We start from the raw sequence: 19,598 nt of genomic DNA on the forward strand, positions 1-19,598 counted from the left end.
CCTATTACTCCCTCTGACCCTGCTGCGCAGCTCCCGCCCTCTAAAAAAGGGATGGGAATTCACATGCTTCCCAAGGATATTCTTCTAGCAGCTAGGCTGTTTACCTACGTTGTCATTTAATCCTCACAGCAACTCCAAGAGATAAGTGGGCATTATTCGTATTTTACAAATAAATAGGCTGAGGTTTCAGCAACGCTAGATGTGTTGTCCAAGATCACACTACTAATTAAGGGTGAAGTGAGCATTTGAATTTTCTGTAGCCAAAGCCCATATTCCCACCATGCCAGGCAGATTCAAGAAAAACTATTTTCTGAGCACCTCCAACAGAGATACCGTGGTGAGCCTGCCCTTGCAGACCATATGGAGCAACAGCCATTAAGCAAATAATCACAAATATATATAACTGCAAACTCAGATAATTGGTATTATGACACAAGTATAGTGTGCTTTGAAGGAGAATTAATGTAGGTACCTAATTTAGGTTGAAGGGTCTGGGAAGACCTCAAAGCAGAGACGTAAGGAAAGAGGAGAAGTTTGGAAATTAGACAGAGTAGGACGGATTGCAGTTTCAGCAAGAGGAAGACCCTATGCGAAGGTCCTGGGGTTGCAGAAGCGTGTGAGTTCATCCAAGGAACTGACAGAGGACGAGGGTGAATGGAGTATAAAACTCAAGAGGAAAAAGGGCACAAGACCAGACTGAAGACATGGGCTGAGGCCAGACCAGGGGGGCTTGTTGGCCTCAATAAAACTGGATTTTACCCTAAATGCGAGGAGAAGCCACAGAAAGGTTCTAAGCAGAGCACAGGCAAGATCTGACTTACAGTGTTGTAAGATCTTTCTGTCAGCTGTGTAAAGAATGGATTGTAAGAAGGCAAGAGAGACCACTTGGAAGTTTCTGCACCAGGGGCCGGCTGGGTGGCGCAGCAGTTAAGTTTGCACCTTCCGCTTCTCGGTGGCCTGGGGTTTGCCAGTTCAGATCCCGGTGTGGACATGGCACCGCTTGGCAAAAAGCCATGCTGTGGTAGGCGTCCCACATATAAAGTAGAGGAAGATGGGCACGGATATTAGCCCAGGGCCAGTCTTCCTCAGCAAAAAGAGGAGGATTGGCAGTAGTTAGCTTCATTAGCAGAAGATTAGCTCAGGGCTAATCTTCCACAAGAAAAAAAGAAGAAGAAGAAGTTACTGCACCAGTCCAGCCGGCACACAATGGTAGCGCAGCCTAGGAAATGCAGTGGTGATAGACAGAGGAAGGTGGATTCACAAGACATTTTGAAAGTAGAATCAAAGGAGGGGGAGTGGGAGGTAGCAAAGAGGAGTCTGGTACGTAGCTTGTGCAACAGCAAAGTTCCTGAGACTTCAAAGTAGAGAAGTTTCCTGAGCTGGTGGACAGGTGGTTGTGGGGCTCCAAAGTGAGGTCTCCCCTGAGTGAGGTCTAGGCTGCAGGTGGAATGCTGGGGTCTGGGGCACAGACGCAGGCCTTGGCAGTGCATAAGACTGCTGGGGAAGAGGGCAGACTGCTTCCATGGCCCTGGTCTCTGTCCTGCCAAATGATGTAGCCCCTGGGTACCAGTTATGTGGGAGGCTCTGTGTTCACAGCTTCCAGGTACTAAGGGATCTGCGGTGTCCCTGCCATCAAAGACCTGGTGATCAGGAAGGATTACAGATTATTACAGCTCATGGCAGGAACTAGGTGGGGAGAAGTCACTGCGTGGTGGAAAGATGAATGTTGTCTAAGAGAAAAAATAAGGACCCACAGGCATTCAAAGGAGGGAGGGAGAGTGTGGCAAGGAAGGGGGAACATCTGTGAAGGTTTCTGGGAAGAGATGGCATTTAAGATGTTCCTTAAAGGATGGATAGGATTTCCGGAGCTGAAGAAAGGGACAAGTCGGGGTGAGATGCCTGCTCTGAGCAACAGCAAGGTTGTGAGGCAGGTCAGAGCAGAACAGTGTCCTGGGGCAGTGGGAGAAGAGCAAAAAAGGAAGACTCTAGCCGGCCACTGGGGGTGGGAGGACTCGGGTAGCCACTGTTTGGAGGCCTGAGGCCCTGTCCTCCTCTGCCGCATCTCCCACAGCTCCACCAGGGCTGTGTGCTGAGCAGGTGTGGGCTGAACCAAACTGGCCACCACTTGTGCTAGGCAGGACTTCCTCCTGTCCCTAACCCCATCTGGAGGGGACAACAGGAAATCAGGAGGCTAGAGCCAGACGGACTTCAGGTCCCAGTATAGGTGGCCATCCCCCAAGACAATGCTTACTCCACCTGCCCCTGGTCATCAGTGCTCTCGCAGAGTACTTGAAGCTCACCCAGGGCCTCACCAGCAAGCAGGTCACTGTGGCCTCATAGCAAGTTGCCCAGCCAGGGACCGATTAGGAGTCTTGCTTTAAAGAAGAGGAAACAGACTCAGAGGTTGGGTGACCTGCTGAAGGCCACACAGGAAGAGCTGTCCTTTTAAGACTTCTGCCCACGGGGGGCCTTAGTCTGAGGGCTGGCTGAGGTTCCTGGCAACCCAGATGTAAAACAGGGAGGGGAAGGCCTCTATTTCTGATCTAGCCAGGGCTGAGGGCCTCCAGTCTACCGTGGAGACCCAGCTTCACTGGCTGTGCCCGGACTCCATGGAGGGAGAGGAGGAGGAAGGCGGTGTGGGCACCGCCCCGAAGTAATTTGGAAAAGGGAAACACTTCCTCTTTCCACAGATGCTAAACCCCTAAAGAGTCGTCAGGGCCTGCACTGGCACATCCCCATGGGCACACGGCCCCTGGCATGGGGTGGACACAATGTGTCAGGTCCTGGCCAACCTAAGAGGACAGGCTTCCTTCCTTCCTCTCCCCCAGCCCATCCTGGGATCCTGCCTGAGGGGCACTGAGCATTATCAATGCTATGAGATAAAAGGTGAGGGGGCCCCATTTTCATCAAAACCCCATACTAAAGTCTTCTGGCTGACTCTGCATTTTACATCTCAGGAAAGGCACTGCTAGCAGCACCCCCTTCCCCTAGGCTGTCCCTCCTATAGTCCAGGGAAGGAGTGGGCAGGAGGGAGGGAAGACACAGACTACCAAGGGGAAGGAGTGGCAGAGGAGAAGAGAAAGGTACACCCCCAGCTCTGTCTCCACAGGCTTCCCAGACCCTAGGCCCATTCCCCACACACAGCAATTATGTGGACGGAAAGGAAAAGCCTGGAGCCAGTCTTTTGGGGCTCCTATCCCCGGCTCCTCTACTGATTGCTTCCAACTTTCCTGCCCCCACCCCACACATTGAAACAAAGTAAGAATAAGAACTATGGCTTTTACACTCTGTTCCTACAGTGTCTGTCTGAAGATGCGGGGAGGGTGCCCGCTGAGCTCTGCAAACTCCCCTGGCAGCAGTGGGCAGATTCGGGGGTGGGGATGGGTGTGAACAGACTGTTTCCCCAGCTTCCAGGACAGGATGGAGATATGGCCCAGGCCTCTTATCACTCTCCCTCCAGTCTTCAGGATCCAAAACAGAGAAGAGGGGGAATTGGGCGGGGAGGGGGCGGGGGGTGGCTTCCCTATGCACCTACTGGGGCAAGGAGGAGGTCCTAAAGGAGAAGCAGGGCCTCAGCCATGGAGAAGGGGGTTTCAGCATTGGCACTGACAGCTCCCAAGGCTCCTCGCACCCAGGAGTGCTCCCCACAGACCCTCCCACAGCTGCCTATCTGGATGGTGGAAAATAGCCCAGCTTTATACTTAACCCAGTCACTTAACATCCACCAGTGCTGTTCCCTCATGTGTAAATGAGGATAATGCCCCACCCAGGATTGCAGGGATTAAGATTGGTAAAATAGATCCGGGCACACATTAGGTACTCCACAGATGTTAGCATCCCCTTCTTTCCAACTCTGACCTAGAAAGGGCCTGGGTCCCTCTTCAGTGTCGTAATAGCCAGTTCCGCAGCAGTGACACAGCGATGATCACATGCAAGTCGCAGAGCTGAGCACATTACGTTGATGTCTTGCCTAATCTCAGCCCTTTGAGGGAGGTTCTGGTAATATCCCTGCTTTACCGATGAGGAAATATGCTCAGAGAGGGTACTGCACGCAGTAAGTGGCAAAGCCAGAACCCAAGGTACACTGCCTACTCCACAGCCGCCCTTGGAGTTCCCAGGGTGAGCAACCAAAAAGGCAGGTTACTTTCCCCTCCAGCCTAGACCAGTGATCCTCCCCTCCCCAAACCCCTCCCTTTAAACACTCTGTGCCCTAAGTCACTGCCCCCTCCAGCACACAAACTAACTGACACCCCCCTCCCTGACTCCAGATTTGATTCTCCCAAGACACTCAACTCTCTGACCCTCTCACCAAATACACACAAGCCATTAACCCCCTTTCCAACACACACACAACCCTGACCCCCCCTCCCAAAACACACACAACCCTGACCCTCCCCACAATGCACACAGAATCTCAACCCTCCACAGTAAACAGCAGTCCTCAGAGACCAAGCCCCAGGGGCCTGTTTGGGGGTGGGGGATCCAGTACCATCTCTGGGGCCTCCCACTCTGGCTCCCTGAGAGACTATAGCAGGACAAATACCCACCCCTCCCCACAGTGACCTGGAGAATATTTCTGTCGTTCCAGGGTCTCTGAAAGGTACACTTAAGATATCCAAAGTCCAGCCTCCTTCCAACTTAAGACAGGGATGGGAGGGTGAGGGGGGCCATCTGAACGCCTTTGTTGGTGGGAAGTGGGAAGTAGGAGGAGGGAGCCTTATCAGCGAGGTTTCCTACAAAAAAGGTGGCAGAGGACCAGAGCATATCGTTGCTCCCTGCAGGAATGGGGGCCACCGATGTCGACCTCTTCCGGGAACTGCCTGACCCCCAACACCAGACTAAGGCGAAGGGAGCAGGGAAGGTGAAGCTGCCTCTATCTCTGAGTGTGAATTCTGATCTGTCATGCTTCACTACACGGAGCTGAGAGCTTGGGTCACCAGGCCCCTCAGCCGTGCACGAGAAGGAGGGAGATACCTGGCTCCCTCAGGCCGCAGCCACACCTCTGGTCCCAGAGAAGGGGAAGGTCAAGGAGAGGCTCAGAAGCCGGGGGTCTGAGTAGGAAGAGAAATTGTTATTGTTTACTAGGAAGGAGGAGGGGCAGGGAAACCCACAGGCTCACAGAGGGAGGGCGCAGGAAGGGGCATTGCCTAACCTGGGTGGAGAAAGCCAGAGAAGGCTCCACTTGCCTGAAATGTGGGCACCCCACCCTAGGGGGAGAAGGTTACCAGGGTGGGAAGCGGGGGACCCGGAAGCCCTCCCCACCCACCTCTAAGAAAGAGGAAGAAGCTTGCAACATTCAGAGGAGGGCAAAGTATTCACTCATCTGGCACAGGACAGGGCAAGGACAGGCGCCAGGCCCCTCCAAACCTCTATGAGTCGAGGCCCAGGTGGGCAGATTTTCTACGTCTCCGTTCCCATCACCTGGGCAAGAATAAGTTGTCCACAGGCACCAGGTTACGGGCCTCTGACTTCTCCCTCCCTAAAAATCCCACCCTGGTAGGAAGCAGATGTTCCAGTTACCCAAGCTGAGGATATGACCCCCAGTCCCTGTAGACGCAGTAACCACTCCACAGATATTAGGAAGCACGGACACACCCACCCATTCCCTAGCAACCTTGAACCCAGAGACTGGCCTCCCCCATCACCTAGCACAGCCTGGAAGATTGGACTAGAATCGGGGTTCCCCAACTCCCAGGTCACTATGCTGTCCACCTCACACTCCTATGTAAGGAGGACAGAAGACGGCGTGGGAACAGAAGGTAGAGGTGTAAGAAGGGGTGTCAGTGGGAACTGAGGCAGTATCTGTCTACCCTCTGGCCCCAGGGCATAAAGGACGGGGCCTAAAGGAGTACAGACATAGAGCCCCTGCTCCCAGCGGCTGATGGGGCCTGGGAAGGAGGGGGCCACCGCGGAGCCACAGGAGGCGATCCAGGAAGCAGTGGTGGCGGTGGGCAGACAGCCAGTGCGGGCAGTGAGGCACCCAGCCAGGGCCTGCCCCAGGGACAAAGAGACTCCCTGGCTCCAGGGAGAGTGCACTGCCCCCACACTGAGAAGGGGGCACTGACCCAGTCGAGCCAGGCGCACAGGGCAGTGGTGCCAGGCAGCTTGCCAGTGGTCATGGGAGGGACGATGGGTGCCCAGGGCAGGGTGTTCAGTCCATGCCCGCTAGGAGAGGTGGGACACGTTTCCCAGGTCAGCAGCTGACCAGCCAGCCAGCCCGTTCTGCTGCTTCCACCCCCTCCCACCCAGGCCAGGCCTCTGCTCTCTCCTCCCCCCAGCCCTGGCCTGGCGCCCAGCTGGGCCCTGGGGGCCAGAGTTACTGTAAGCGGCCTGGCAGGCCCAAGGCCTGGACTCTGCCAGCTGGCCATAGCCGCCACCACCTCCCACTACCTGGCTCGGCCAGCCAAGGAAGGGTACTGAGACCCCCGCGCAGCCAACAGGCGACCCCTGTGGCAGAGGGCGGAGGCAGACAGAAAACACAGGCCCTGCCAAGAGCATGAATGCGTCCACAGCCAGAGTCCGGGCTGAGCGCCCCCTCCTGGGACACTCGCCCTATCCACCAGGCTACCCATGGGTCCCTCCTTCTCACCCTCCCCACAAAGGGAAGCACAACCTAGCATGGCCAGGGTGGAGCTGGCAGGAAGAGGGGGGGTTCCAGCTGGCCTGCCCCTGTCTACTCCTTCAAGCTCTTTCCCTCAGACGCACTGGAGGGGGTGGGCTGGAGGTGGGGGGCCACTCTCCGTAGAGCTGCCATTTCCACCAAATGTCGAGAGGTTTGTTTACCCGCCTCTGACCTCTGTGTCCAGTCCCTGGAGCTATTTATAAGGCCCTCAACAGCAGAGCACAGGAGAGGGCCCGAGGGCACTGTGTAACAGCACTGTTTCATCTCTCCCTCTGCCACCCCCAACATCAAACACAACCACTGTGATCTGCCTATAAGCCATGGCCTCTCATCCTTGAGCCCCCCACATGATGGTCCCCCACTTCTGGAGAACACCTCAACACTACAGCGAAACAGGTGTGCCCAGAAGCCAAGCCCTGAGGCCTGCCGCCCTCCACAGCCCCCACCCACCAAACCTCCCACCACCCCACTTACTGGCTGGGGATGGCGTGCTATAGCCGCTAACTGGAAGCTGGTGCTGGAGAGTGGTCAGAGCGCCTGGCGGGGAGAGTCCACCCAGCATAGGGGGGAAGAAGAAGGCATAGGGGGGCACCGGGTACCCATTGAGGTGCCCTCCCCCAGGTGTTGGGCAGGAGCTGCTGTTGCTGGCCATGCCAAGCAGCCACAGTCAGAAGGGCAAGCAGACAGTCTGGCAGAGGGCTCTGGCGGGCTTCAGGCCGCCCCTCCTCGGAGCATGGGGCCTGGGCCCAGAGGGGGTTTGGGTGGTCAGCCCACCCCCCCTTCTGTCCTGGAGCTGCTGTCCAAGGCCAGCAGGCTAATCTCCGCCTTCTGGAGCCCCCACTCTAGCTGGGGGCCGGGTGGGTTGGGGGATGTCCCAAGAGCCGATCCTTTGGTCAAGCAGTTCTGTGAGCTGGCACTTTCCTGGGAAGGTCCAGAGCTGGCCTTCAGGACGCCGAAAAGGATGCCTCTCCTAGGTGGGCCCCGGCTAGGCGGCTGGGGGGGCCATGTCCTGTGATGCTGCAGAAAGAGGAAAGACAGGTGAGTGGGCACTGAGGAGCAGGCACACGGGCATTCCCCATGGAGCTCCCCAACCTGGGCGGCCGGAGATTTTCCTGTGGCACCCGGCTGAGCAGACAGCTGGCACCATGCCTGGCTGGCAGAGACAGCCTGGGAGCAGGGCCCAGACACTGCTGGGGGTAGCAGGATAGCACAGCCAGGCTAGGGAGACGGAGACAGAGGCCAGAGCCATGGAGGGTCTCTCACCCACAATCCTGAGGGGCAAGGGTCCAGGGTGCCACCCCAGAGGATCCCTGCAGCAGAGGCAGGCAGCTGGCCGTCCTTCCCCCAGTGAGGGTTACCTGAGGTCAAGAGCGGAGAATGTGTGCTTGAGGGGAGGGGGGGAGGAAAAGCTGCTTCCCTAAAGCATTGGTACTTCTCAGAAAAATGACTCCTAAGCCAGGGGGCCCTTCTCACACCACTTCCCCCCCCAAATCAAGCCCCAGCACCCCAGATGGGTTTGTCCCACAGGCCCAGGGAGGAGGCCCATTGACCTACAGACAAATAGGGAAATGGGAACCAAGGACTCCTAGGTATCACCTCCAATGCCCAACAGCACGATGGGCTGAGGGCAGGCAGTGTGTCAGGAGGGCAGGGACTGCCCCGGCCGGAAGCCCCCTACTCCCAGGCAATGAAGGGGTGAGGGAGACTGATCTCAGAGTTCACCCACACACCCTGTCTGCAGAAGCCACATCCCTGGAGGGGGTGGGAGGTGGGCTGAAGATGAAAGGCCAGGTGCACCCCCACCGGTGGGTACACAGATCCACACCCTGTTTGAACAGCTGGGACCAGAGGACACGAACAGATAACACCCTGGGATAGAGAGAGACAGAGATGAACCCGGAGATCCCACGACACAGTGAGACAGACAGGCAGCAACAAGAATAAAGAGACGGAAAAAGAGAAGCAGATCCACAAGAGGATGCTTCACGTCCACTCGGGCTACAGGAGTTTATACAGACATAAATACATATGCACGTATTTATATATGGATATGTTTGTACTAATATATATGACACATATATCTATAAGAAAAACAAAAGAAGAGAAACAGACAAAAAGAAACACAGCCAATCAAAACCACAATGAGATACCACTTCACATCCACTATGATGGCTGTATTCAAAAAGTCTGATAAGGGGGCTGGCCCCGTGGCCTAGTGGTTGAGTTCAGCGTGCTCTGCTTCAGCAGCCTGGGTTCATGGGTTTGGATCCCAGGTGTGGACCTACACCACTTGTCAGTCATGCTGTGGTGGCAACCCACATACAAAATAGATGAACACTGCCACAGATGTTAGCTCAGCAACAATCTTCCTCAAGCAAAAAGGAAGATTGGCAACAGATGTTAGCTCAGCCACAATCTTCCTCAGCAAAAATAAAAAAGTCTGATAATAACAAATGTTGGCAAGAATGTAGAGAAACTGGAACCCTCATACATTGCTGGTGGGAATGTAAAATAGTATAGCAACTTTGGAAAATAGTCAGGCAGTTCCTCAAAAGGTTAAATACAAAGTAATCATATAACCCAGCAATGCCACTCCTAGGTATCTACCCAACAGATATGAAAACACACGTCTACACAAAAACTTGTACATGGATGTTCATACCAGCATTATTCATAATGGCCAAAAAGTGGACCCAAATGTCCATCAACTGAGGAATGGATAAATAAAATGCTGTCTAGCCAAGCAATGGAATATTATTCTGCCATAAAAAGGAATGAAATACTGACATACATTACAACATGGATAAACTTTGAAAACATTATGCTAGTTCTAAAAGACCACATATTGTATGATTCCATTTATATGAAACATCCAGAAAAGGCAAATCTATAAAGACAGAAAGTAGATTGTGGTTACCAGGGGCTGGGGCGTGGGTTTGAAGGAAATGGGAAGTGACTGCTGATGGGTATGGGGGCTTGTTTTGGAGTGATGAAAATTTTCTAAAATTGACTGTGGTGATAGTTGCACAACTCTGTGAATATACTAAAACGATTGAATGGTACATTCTAATGGGTGAATTTTATGGTATATTAATTACAACTCAATAAAGCTGTAAAAAAGAAGAAGAAAGAAAGGAAGAGAGGAAGGAAAGAGAAAAGAAAAGAAACACAGACCCAAAATAAGAACTGCCTCCATTTCCAACCCCTTCTCCCCCAAGCTCAGGCCAGACTAGGTTCCAAGCTCCAGGCTCCAGGCTCAGACCTGGAGTCCAGGGCATGCGGACATGGCCAGCATTTGGCCGAGGACAATGCCTGGGACGGGGGAGTTCCTGCCAAGGCCACTCTGAGGAGGCCAGGTCTTCTGGGCCCAGCTGGGCCAGGCTGAGGGAGGGAGAGGTGGGAGACAGGTACTTGCTAGGGAGGGGCAGCTTTGCCAGGAGGGAAATCTGGACCTTATTAATGACCATGATTTTTACTGTTACTAATTACGACAGCCACAGGGCCTCTCTCCTTACTTCTGAACGAGGTGCCCCCTTCTCTCCCCAGGCTCCTCCCAGGCTGAGAGGGCTGATGTCAGAGGAACAGGGGCCCCACCCATCGGGCCAGCTGCCGTCCTGGCCCCCCCACACCCCTGTGGGGCCCCACACAATGGGAACTCAAGCTGGGGAGCTAGGCAAGGGAAGGAGGAGTTGGCTGAGCCTCAGCAGCATGACACACACACACACACACCACACACTTACACAAACTCCTGGACACAGGTCTACGGAAAGTGTCCGGGTGGGTAAGAACACGCTTGCGTGCCCCAGCCTGTGTGTGTGTGCGGGCACACACGTGAGGAGAGGGAACCTGGAGATACCATCTCTCCACACCTGGGCTCCGCCACACAGCGCGTGGTTCAGGGCTTGCTTGCGTGCATGGCCCCAGGACACAGCTCCCCACAGACACCATCACAAGCCCACAGTTCTCCAAACTGCACATTCCCTGGCCCTCACACAGCCGGGCTGGCCTCTGAACCCACCTCCCTGCAGGCCCCTCAACACGCACAATAGGATCCACAAACACCCAAGAGGTGCTCCCTCTGAGAAACACTGAAGTGGATTCAAGTCCATACGGAGGCCTGCCTCCCCGAGGTGAGGCCCAGGAGGCTGAAGCCCGGAAAGCCATGCACTCCAGACCCCAAGCACCCTGACCCAGCTTTTGGGGGGTCAGGAGAAGATTCAGTCAGACCAGTCTGGACCCTCTGGAGCCCACCTTGCCTCCAGAGGAGAGAGAATTGCAGCCACCTTAATGCCTCAACTTTGCCCCAGAGGAGTTTGAAATCTCGGACCATACTTCAACCCCCTACAGATACACACCCAGGGAGAGGCTGGAAGGCCTCCCCCACCCCCATCAGAGCCTCATTAACTCAGCCTGCAAACTTTGGTGCAAAGTTACTCAGCTCCCTGGGGAGGGCCTTGAGCTGCGAGAGGGGGTAAAGGTCACAGAAATGGGCCAAGAGCCAGGCTGGCCAGGGAACAGGGATGGGCAAGGGTAGGGATGATGGAGGCGGGGCCAAAGAGTGTAGGCCCAGCCTCAGAAGGTCCCTCTGTAGCCATGAGACTTGGGCAGACGCTTGGGCCCAGGCCCCCTGTACCCAGGGGTGGAGACGATACCGTCAGAGAATCGAAACCAGCACCAAAGAAAGGGAAAACAAACTACCCACATCCAACCTCCACCCTATGCCCGCCACCTCCACTGCCCACAGGTTCCCTCCCTCGAGGGAGAGAAAACCACATGCCCACACCTCCACAACACTAAGCCCAGCCTCGGCACAGCAGAAAGAGGGCTGGGGGCTGGAGTGTCTGCCAGCAACCATGCACCCCTGCCCGCTGGGGCCTCCCTCACCCCAAAAAGGTGCCAGGATCCCTTCCCCAGTGTCAGACATCCCCAGCTGCCCATTCGTTATATCCCCCAGAGTCACACGCCTAGAGACAAATGCAAGAGCTGGCTGAGCCACAAAGATGGTAGAAAGAACCAGAGGTTTGAAGGGTCAAATCTCAGCTCTGCCACTCTGGGTGACCTTAGGCAAGTCACTTAACCTCTCTAAGCATCTGTTTACTCGCCTGTGAACTGCATACCTCAACAACTGGCTCTGTGATTTAAGAGATAAAAGTCCTGGAAAGCACCTAGTATAGCGCCTGACACAGAGGAGGTGCTGGGCAACTGGGTCCCCTCCCTCCCCCATACCTCTGAGCACCACCTGAGTGCCTCCCTGGGCAGTGTGTCTGCTCTCCCTTCCCATTCCCCAACCAAGGCTAGCATCTGTTCACAGGGCTGGGCAGGAGAATTACCCATTTTCCAGGGTCTGCTTCCCCCCAGACTGAAGAGAGGGATGTGGGCAGAGGGGTATTTGGGGTGTGGGTAGAGGCCCGACCACAATCCTTTCCCAAATTCCCTTCTTTCATGTCACAAACCAAAAAAGGGAAACCTTTGGATTTGGGGAGGGGAAGAGAAATAGACCATTTCTTCCCCTATTCTCAGGGGAGAGGAATCAGGGGTCCCCAAACCCAGCTGGCCCAGTCCCCCTTCTTCATCTACTTTCTCCTCTCTACTCCTCAGGCTCTCCCAAAACAATGGCTCCCAAGGTAGAAAAGTCAGGCGGTCCCAGGGGGGCTGAGAGGAGGGGACAGGGATTGGGGAGCTTAAAAGAAGGGGAGACAGGGGGTTTCCTAAGCATTCTAGACAGTCAATGAATCATATGCAAATAACACTCAAAGCTCAAGCTCAACTTGGGGGGTGGTGGGGGTGGGGATGGGGACTCCAGCCCTGGCAGAAACAGAGACCTGGCCCCTTTGGACCCCCTACCCCTGCTAGGAGCTGGCAGAGCAGGGCAAGGCAGGACAGGGCAGATTTCAAACCAGAACAGTGGGCTGGAACTATTTATAAACTTTCCAGGAAAACACACACATATACACACACACACACAAAGCCACAACCTCTCTCCTCCCCCACGCTCCTCAGATCTGCAGGCAGGGGTTGGGGAGCAGCAATGGCTACTACTCCCTTTTTCCCCTTTATCCAGGAGCCCCTCTGGCCAAGGTTCTCACCGGCTCCTCCCCGGCAAGGCCACAGTCCAGCTACTCTGGTCTCAGTTTACCGTTTGCTCACCAGGGTCCGGGTTGCAGAAAGCCTGGCCAGGCCAACCTCTCTTTGAAAGGGACCACCCCAGGATGGCCTGAGAAGGATCACGTGGGCAAGGCTGGGACAGATGGAGGTGCCTCTTCCCCACCAGCCCTGAGGACCCCAGGCCTGCCTCACTGGAGCTAAGCTTGTTTGAAAAACCTGTCCCAAGCATGCGTCAGCCCTGAGCACATCCTCAGGGGGGTAGGGGAAGGCTGAAGTCGAGCATCTTCCTCTGGATACTGCCACTGCCCACTGCCCACTGTCTCAAGCGCAGCACCTAGTCCCAGAAGAGTGGGTCTGATGTCTCCCGAACTTGTGCCCCACCTGGCCTAAGGTCCTGCTTCAGCTACGCAGGGCTGCCTGACCTTCACATGCCACAATCTCAGCAGTGACTGAATACCAGGCAGAAAGGGCAACTGGACAAGCCCAAGCCCAGACAGGCCAGGTTCTGGGAGGAGGAAGCAGGGGTCTCTGCCAAGCAGGGCAGTGCCCCCAACTCCTGCACCCCCAAGGACCGCAACCCAGAGCCCCGTGGGAAACATGCTCAGGACCTCTGAAGTCCAGGGTGGCTAAGGGGCCCACCCAGAACCAGAGCTGAAGCCTCCCACCCAGTCTTCTTTCAAGCAGAGAGTAGGTGAAAGGGCAGGGGGCAGCCCAGGCCGCAAGGAGAGGGAGCAACCCACGGGGAAGGAAGAAAACAGGAAGAGGAAGAGATGAGCCTGCCCAGGCCACAGCCAGACCACAGGAGTGTGTGGACCATACAAAGGCAGCTCTGTCCTTGTGGGGGACCAAAGGGGCACAGACAAAAGGGGACCCCCCAGCCTGGAAACCACCGTCCTCATACCCAGCCTGGCACGGGGCTTTCCCCACCCTCACCTTGGCAGCTGCCCCCTCACCACTGTCTCCCCCTCCCCCATGCAGTGCAGGAAGCACAAGTCCCTCACAATGGGGGGGTCAGAGCACAGAGCAAGTGAGTGTGTGTGTGTGTGTGTGTGTGTGTATGTGTGTGTGTGTGTGTGTCTACAGCAATCCCCCCATCCCCTCAGCTCTGCCCCAACCCTGAGACTGCCAGATTCTAAATCCTAGGGCAGACAGACTGTCTGCAGGTCACAGTGCTACCAGCCCCCTCCCAGCATCTCTCCCTGGGGACCCAGGCTGCAGGGAAGCCGGGAATGGCCCCCCTGCTGCCTCAGGATATCCTTTTGGCTCTGACCCCAGACCAGGCCTGAGTCAGACTGTGCCCTGCCCCATACTCCCTCATCCCTCGACCCCCCAGGAACTTCCTACTCCATACCCGCCTATTCAGTTGGGGCTAGAACTAGGGGCAATCTCTTCCCCTCTCCATCCTCAGCTGAACAGGGAAGCCCACAAGGGGGTGGGCAAAATGGGTCACAAAGTCCTATGGCCTGCCCCTTAAAGTACAGGCCTGCGGGATCAAGGAGAAGCTGGTGCAGGCTGTGTGTACGGGAAAGGACACTCTGCAGACCACGACCCTCCCACCCCCAAAAACATACACAACTGGGGATCCTGTCCCGAGCCCCTCCCTACTCCAGCCTGGATCCCAAGAAGCCACAGAAATGCCCTGGGGAAGGTAGTTTCCATGAGAACACAGGATGGGAGAAGGCTCAAAAAGTAAAAGGAACTAGAGAGCAGAGGTTCCAGGCACCGGCATCTTCACGAGGCAGCAGGACCCAGGCCAGAGGGGACAGGGTCTGCACAATCAATCAGACTCACACAGTCGGCCACAGTCAAGCACAGCCAGACGCGGTCACAGTCTCCCCAATGCTGGGTCTGCGTAGGTGGCTGTGACTCCTTCCCACAGACAGAAGTCTGGGGGGCCCTGGGGGATCTGGGGCATCGGAGACCACACACACTCAGCCTGAAACGGCCCCCTAGACAGGCCCCCCAAGACCCCCCCCAACTGTGGGCCTGGGGGGAGGAGCAGCTCCCTCCCCACAAGAACCAGGGTAGTGCCCACGGCGGCGGCTATCTCCAAGGCAACCAACAACAAACATCCCGGGAACCACAGTGGGACAGGAAGTGACAGCCACGTGACAGGAAGACATTTTTTTCAGCGTTGGGGGGGTGATGAAGATTGTTAGCAGCCCCTGGGGAATCAGCTGTCCCCCTAAGTTTCCCTCACTTTGAGCTGGAGGGAAGGGGGGCTGGGAGGGTGGCCACTCCCCAGCGCAGTGTGCACAGTTGGTGGCAGGGTTGACAACCCCTCCCTCCCTGCCTGCCACTCACAGTCTCCTCGTTGGTCACCCTCCCCTCCACTTCCTGCCGTGACTGGAGATCAGAGAACTCCCCACCGCAGCTTCCCCTTCTCAAGTCTCGATTCCTGGGCTGAAGGTTTCACTGGGGGTGAGGGACTGAAGGAAGGAGGGCTGGGGACCTGCGGTAGGACCCAGGGGACAGAAGCTCTGGGGTGGGGCCCGGAGGGAGCCACTCCAAGGTAGGTGTGTACACACAGGCACACAGCGAGTGGGTCACGGTGACACACCACCAGGCGCAGTGACACACCGAGACTGCCTGACCTCGGACAGCCCTGGGGGGAGGGGAGCAGAGCCATTGGATCCAGCCCTGGCGTGCCCCACTCCAGCCCTGTCTTGAGCCTCCGGGTTCATCTAAGGCGTCTACTGCCTCCAGGCAGGCGAGGTCGCAACTGTGCACAGCCTCCGCCGCCTCTCCCCCGCCTTTTATGCAGAGGAATCCCCCTCCCTGCTCCAAGGTGCCCGCCTAGATGAGGGCACCTTGGCTGGAGGTGGGGGGAATGGAACCTCCCTCCATCCCCCTCCCCTTCTCTGCAGATGTCCCAGACTATATTTAGCCCAAACCGGGCGGCCAGCCAGACCCAGACTCCCCACTGGCCCGGAGCTGAGCTCCCAGTTTTTATGCAATTAAAACATTAACAGAGAACCACCCCCAGCCACACACCCCCACGTCCCCCAGCCCTGCCAGAGCAGCAGAGCTCAGAAAACTTGAACAAGGGCAGCCCGGCTCTGCAACCAGTGACGGGGGTTGGGGGGGGTCACTGGGCAAAGAGCAATAAATCCATCCCCTTGCCTATCATCTCCTCGCCTCTACCCCCAGAGGCAGGACAGGGGCATCATCCATGAGATCAGGTTGACAGTTGGAGGGGGGCAGGCTTTCCTTGTTTCGCAGAAGGAAGAGAAAGGCATATCCAGTGGGTGAGGGGGTTGCCTGGTTGCAGAAATTCCACCTGTCATTTTGCAGCCCCCTCCCAGGCCAGCTCCAGTTACAGGGCTGGGGGCTGGCAACAGGTGCTGGCCAGGCTGGCAGCAGTCTAATCCCCCACCCACTCCCCAGGCTGAGAGTGGTGCCTGGAGGTCCCAGCAGGGGCCCTGGTGGACACGATGTTGGGTTGGAGGAGGAGGCATCGCTGCCAGGTGCGGGGTGGGGGGGTGTAAGACCTGGCCCCCTGGACACTACGATGTGTATTGGAGGGTCTGGGGAAGGCAGGGAAACCTTAGCTCCACTGCACCTATTTCATTTCCCCATGATGCCAGGCGGGAGGGCTAGAGTGTGGGAGGTCTGTCTGCCTGCCTCTTCCTCCTCCTCCTCTCCAAATTCCAGGAACAGGCAAGGGAGGCTCCAGTTGCGGAGAGAGAGGGAGAGCAAGCGGGCGGTCCCAGCTGGTGGGGGGCGGGGACTGGAGCGGGAGGCAAAATCCAGACGAAGCAAGAGACACCCACACCCGAGCCAGACTGGGGACAGACACACCGACGCTGACACATTCTCACACTCTGGGCCTGGTCCCCGCATGCCCGCCCAGACACCCTCAGCCAATCCTGCCAATCCCCAGAACACTCCCTGAACACACACAGAGATCCTGGCCCTCACCCCCACCCTGCATCCCCCTACAAACCGGGTGGGCTCCAGACAGCAGCCAGAGGGTGAGGACGGGAACAGAGGGAGGAAAGACAGCAGGCGTCAGAGAAGACGTGCAGCCAAAGCCCTGGGAGCTGGGGGTATCAGTTGCCACACTCCTTTCCCAAAACCCAGTAAGTCAAGACAACCCTGGTCATCTTGCCAAGGGCCCTGACAGCTTCCCACACTCCCAAAACCACCACCACCAGAAAGGGACGGGGGTGGGAGGTGCTGGGCAAGTGGGGAGTACCCCGTTTATTTGTCACAGGGATAGGATTACCTTCCCCAGATGCCCATCACCCCAGATCCCAGACAGTGCTCCTAAATAGACCCCACAGAGGCCCAAACACACTCAGCCGTCCAGCCCAGAGTAAGTCCTGCCCTGCCCTGCCCATGCCGCCCAGAGGACAGGGAACCAGGCATTGAGGTTTACATTTTGGGGCAGGCCTCACCCTCATGTCACACAGTTCTAAGGATGACTCCACCTAAGACTCTAGAGTCTGAGCAGGCGGGAAAGGTCTCAGAGGGCAGAGCCAGCTTCCAAGACCAAATGATTTAAGGGAAGGGGTGCTAATTAACTGGGGTCTGGGTCAATACCCCCAAAATGGACCTGAAGGGCTACTCAGACGACGTCCTCTCCCCCACACTAGACAGGGTGGCAGGAACCACGTCATGGCACAAGTGGGTGACTGTGCCCAGCGGGGGAGGCACGGGGGTGATCAAGATGGGGCTGCCCACAGCTAGCTTCCTGCCAGGCTGCCACATGGTTGGGAGTAGGAGGGGGATCAGAGAGGTGTCCCAGAGTGGAAGCAGGGGCATTTAAGGTCAGACTGAAGGGACAGAGATTTAGAGGCTATGGGGGTGGGCAGGATTAAGCTATTCCAAGCCCAGAGTCTTCTCAGATCTGCCACTGCTTGTGCACTGCCCTCACCAGTCTGATGGGGAAACCCCGACAGCGACCACCTCATCCACACTCACTCACACCCTCAAAGTCCTTCCAAATCCAACATCCTCAGCTCCCAAGGGCCTACTTGAGTCTGACCCTAGTGACGGCTCTGTCCCAAGATGGACATGGTCCAGACTCCCAGGCAGAAGTGATGTCCTAGCCCCTCCCAATACACCAACACCCTTCACAGCCACAAACTCCCTGACTCCGCAACCACCCTCCTTCTTCCTCCAGCTCCAAATACTCTTTCTCTTGTTCCTTCCTCCAGACTCATCCCCACCTCCCCCCTCACAGGGGAAACCCCAAGCCTCCAAGCCACCCTACTCCAACCTGGGGCTTCCCTGGCCCAGCTGCCCCATCAATCACAAGGCCCTGGTGGAGAGTTTGGGGCTTGAGCCCCAGTTTCCTAGCAGGACCTGATATCCTTACTGAACCACTTCTCCAGAACAACCCTGCCCTATGATGACTGCAGCCAGGGAAGAGGACAAGAGACATCTCTGAATCTCCTAACCAGGAAACTGGAGGAGGGATGGTGGTCAGCAGCAGAAGTGAGGGTTGGGGGCAAGCCGCACGGGGTGGGGAGGTGGGGGAGTGTTCTAGGGAGCAAGTCCCTCTGAACGTGTACACACACACATGTGCAGACAGCCAGCAGGCAAAGGACAATCTGGTTACTGAAGAGGGAGCCTGCACCAGGCAGGGGCCAAGGGTACTCGTCCATGCCAGCACACTGGGCATCCTATCCAAGACAGGATGGATCATGGAGAAGCCTCTAAGGTTGGAGGCTTTTCTTGTTTGATCTCCACAGGAGTTGGTCCTCATCCACAGCCTAGTACACTGGGGGCCTATCCCCCTTCCCACGGAGCAGCCTGACAATAGGGCAGTGCCCAGAGAGGGGACAAAGCCAAGCCAATTATCCAACACTCCCCTGAACATACACATCTGGCTAGCAGCTTTTGCGCCTCGTGGGTGGCACCAGGTCCTAGACACCCTCATCAGAGCAAAGACGACGACCAGTCTATTCCGTCCTCCCCTCAGCCCAAAAACCTTCCACAACCCCATGGTAGCACCAAACCCAGAGACATCCCTCCCCCTACTGCACTGGCTCCCGCACCCAATTCTGACGGCTCCCCTCACTCCACGGGGGACACCAGCTGAGCGGGCCCCGCCCCCCAGCCGACTGCCTCTGATGGGGGTGGGCCCCCCGGGCTGATTCTCCCCAAACCACAGGGCGTCTCAGATAACAGGAGAGAAAGAAGGAGGGGGCTAGTCCGTTGGGCATCCGATCTCTCCCCAAACAGGTTTGAAAGTCTTTTTGTTTTGCTTGGTTTTGAAGAGAAAAGACAGAGAACAGGGGTTCCCAGCGGCGGTTCTGCTACAGCTCGGGCACCGGGGACACGCGCGGCAGACCGCCCCAGACGCCTCACGGCTGCGCGCGAAGACACGGGAGCAGACAGACACATAGACGGGGCACCCCCACCCTGGGCACGGCGGCGGCGGATTGGGAAGCCCAGGAATCCCCAGGTTCCCGTCGGAACCCGTCTGGCACCTGGTCCCCGCCCGCCGCTCCCCTCAACAGCAGGCCACGGGGCTCCGTTGCCTGCGGGAGCCAGGGGGGTCTCCAAGATCCCCGGGAGAGAGGTTACCTCGAAGTGGGGGGACGCAATCCGTCCGGGGCGCCCGCGGGCACGGCGTCTGCCCTAACCCTGCGCCTAACCTCTGCGCTCGCCGTCAGAAGTGCGGGGTCCCGGGAGAGGAGCAGTCCGGGGGGCCGCGGCTCAGGGGCGCGGGGCGAAGGCAGCGGCCATGGCGAGTCACGTGCGGAGGCTGAAACTTTACCCGGAGCCCCAGACTAGGGGGGCGGAGGGTACCGAGCAGTGGGGAGGCCCTCTCCCTCAGGCCCGCCTCCGTCCGCCCAACAACCAATCACCATCCAGGGGCGGGCCCACAGGATCACGCCCCCCGGCCCCCCCGCCCTTA

General features: G+C 57.0%; 1 protein-coding gene across 11 annotated transcripts in view; it reads right to left on the reverse strand.

Annotated features, from left to right (window-relative positions):
* Positions 1-19,598, reverse strand: part of RARA (retinoic acid receptor alpha) — a 44,447-nt gene that overhangs the window by 15,948 nt on the left and 8,901 nt on the right. For 4 of the 11 annotated variants that reach the window (XM_070562031.1, XM_070562025.1, XM_070562035.1 and 1 more), the window contains exon 2: positions 7,097-7,639. In XM_070562031.1, coding sequence (XP_070418132.1) covers positions 7,097-7,274 — 178 coding nt within the window. In that variant the 5' untranslated portion in view covers positions 7,275-7,639. Of the gene's footprint in view, positions 1-7,096; positions 7,640-7,885; positions 7,989-14,518; positions 14,784-19,264; positions 19,597-19,598 lie in introns of those variants that run through there. The other 7 variants (XM_070562030.1, XM_070562024.1, XM_070562032.1 and 4 more) reach the window with 7 other exon arrangements.

This window comes from Equus przewalskii, chromosome 10 (genome assembly GCF_037783145.1).
Source record: "Equus przewalskii isolate Varuska chromosome 10, EquPr2, whole genome shotgun sequence".
Taxonomy (NCBI): Eukaryota; Metazoa; Chordata; class Mammalia; order Perissodactyla; family Equidae; genus Equus; species Equus przewalskii.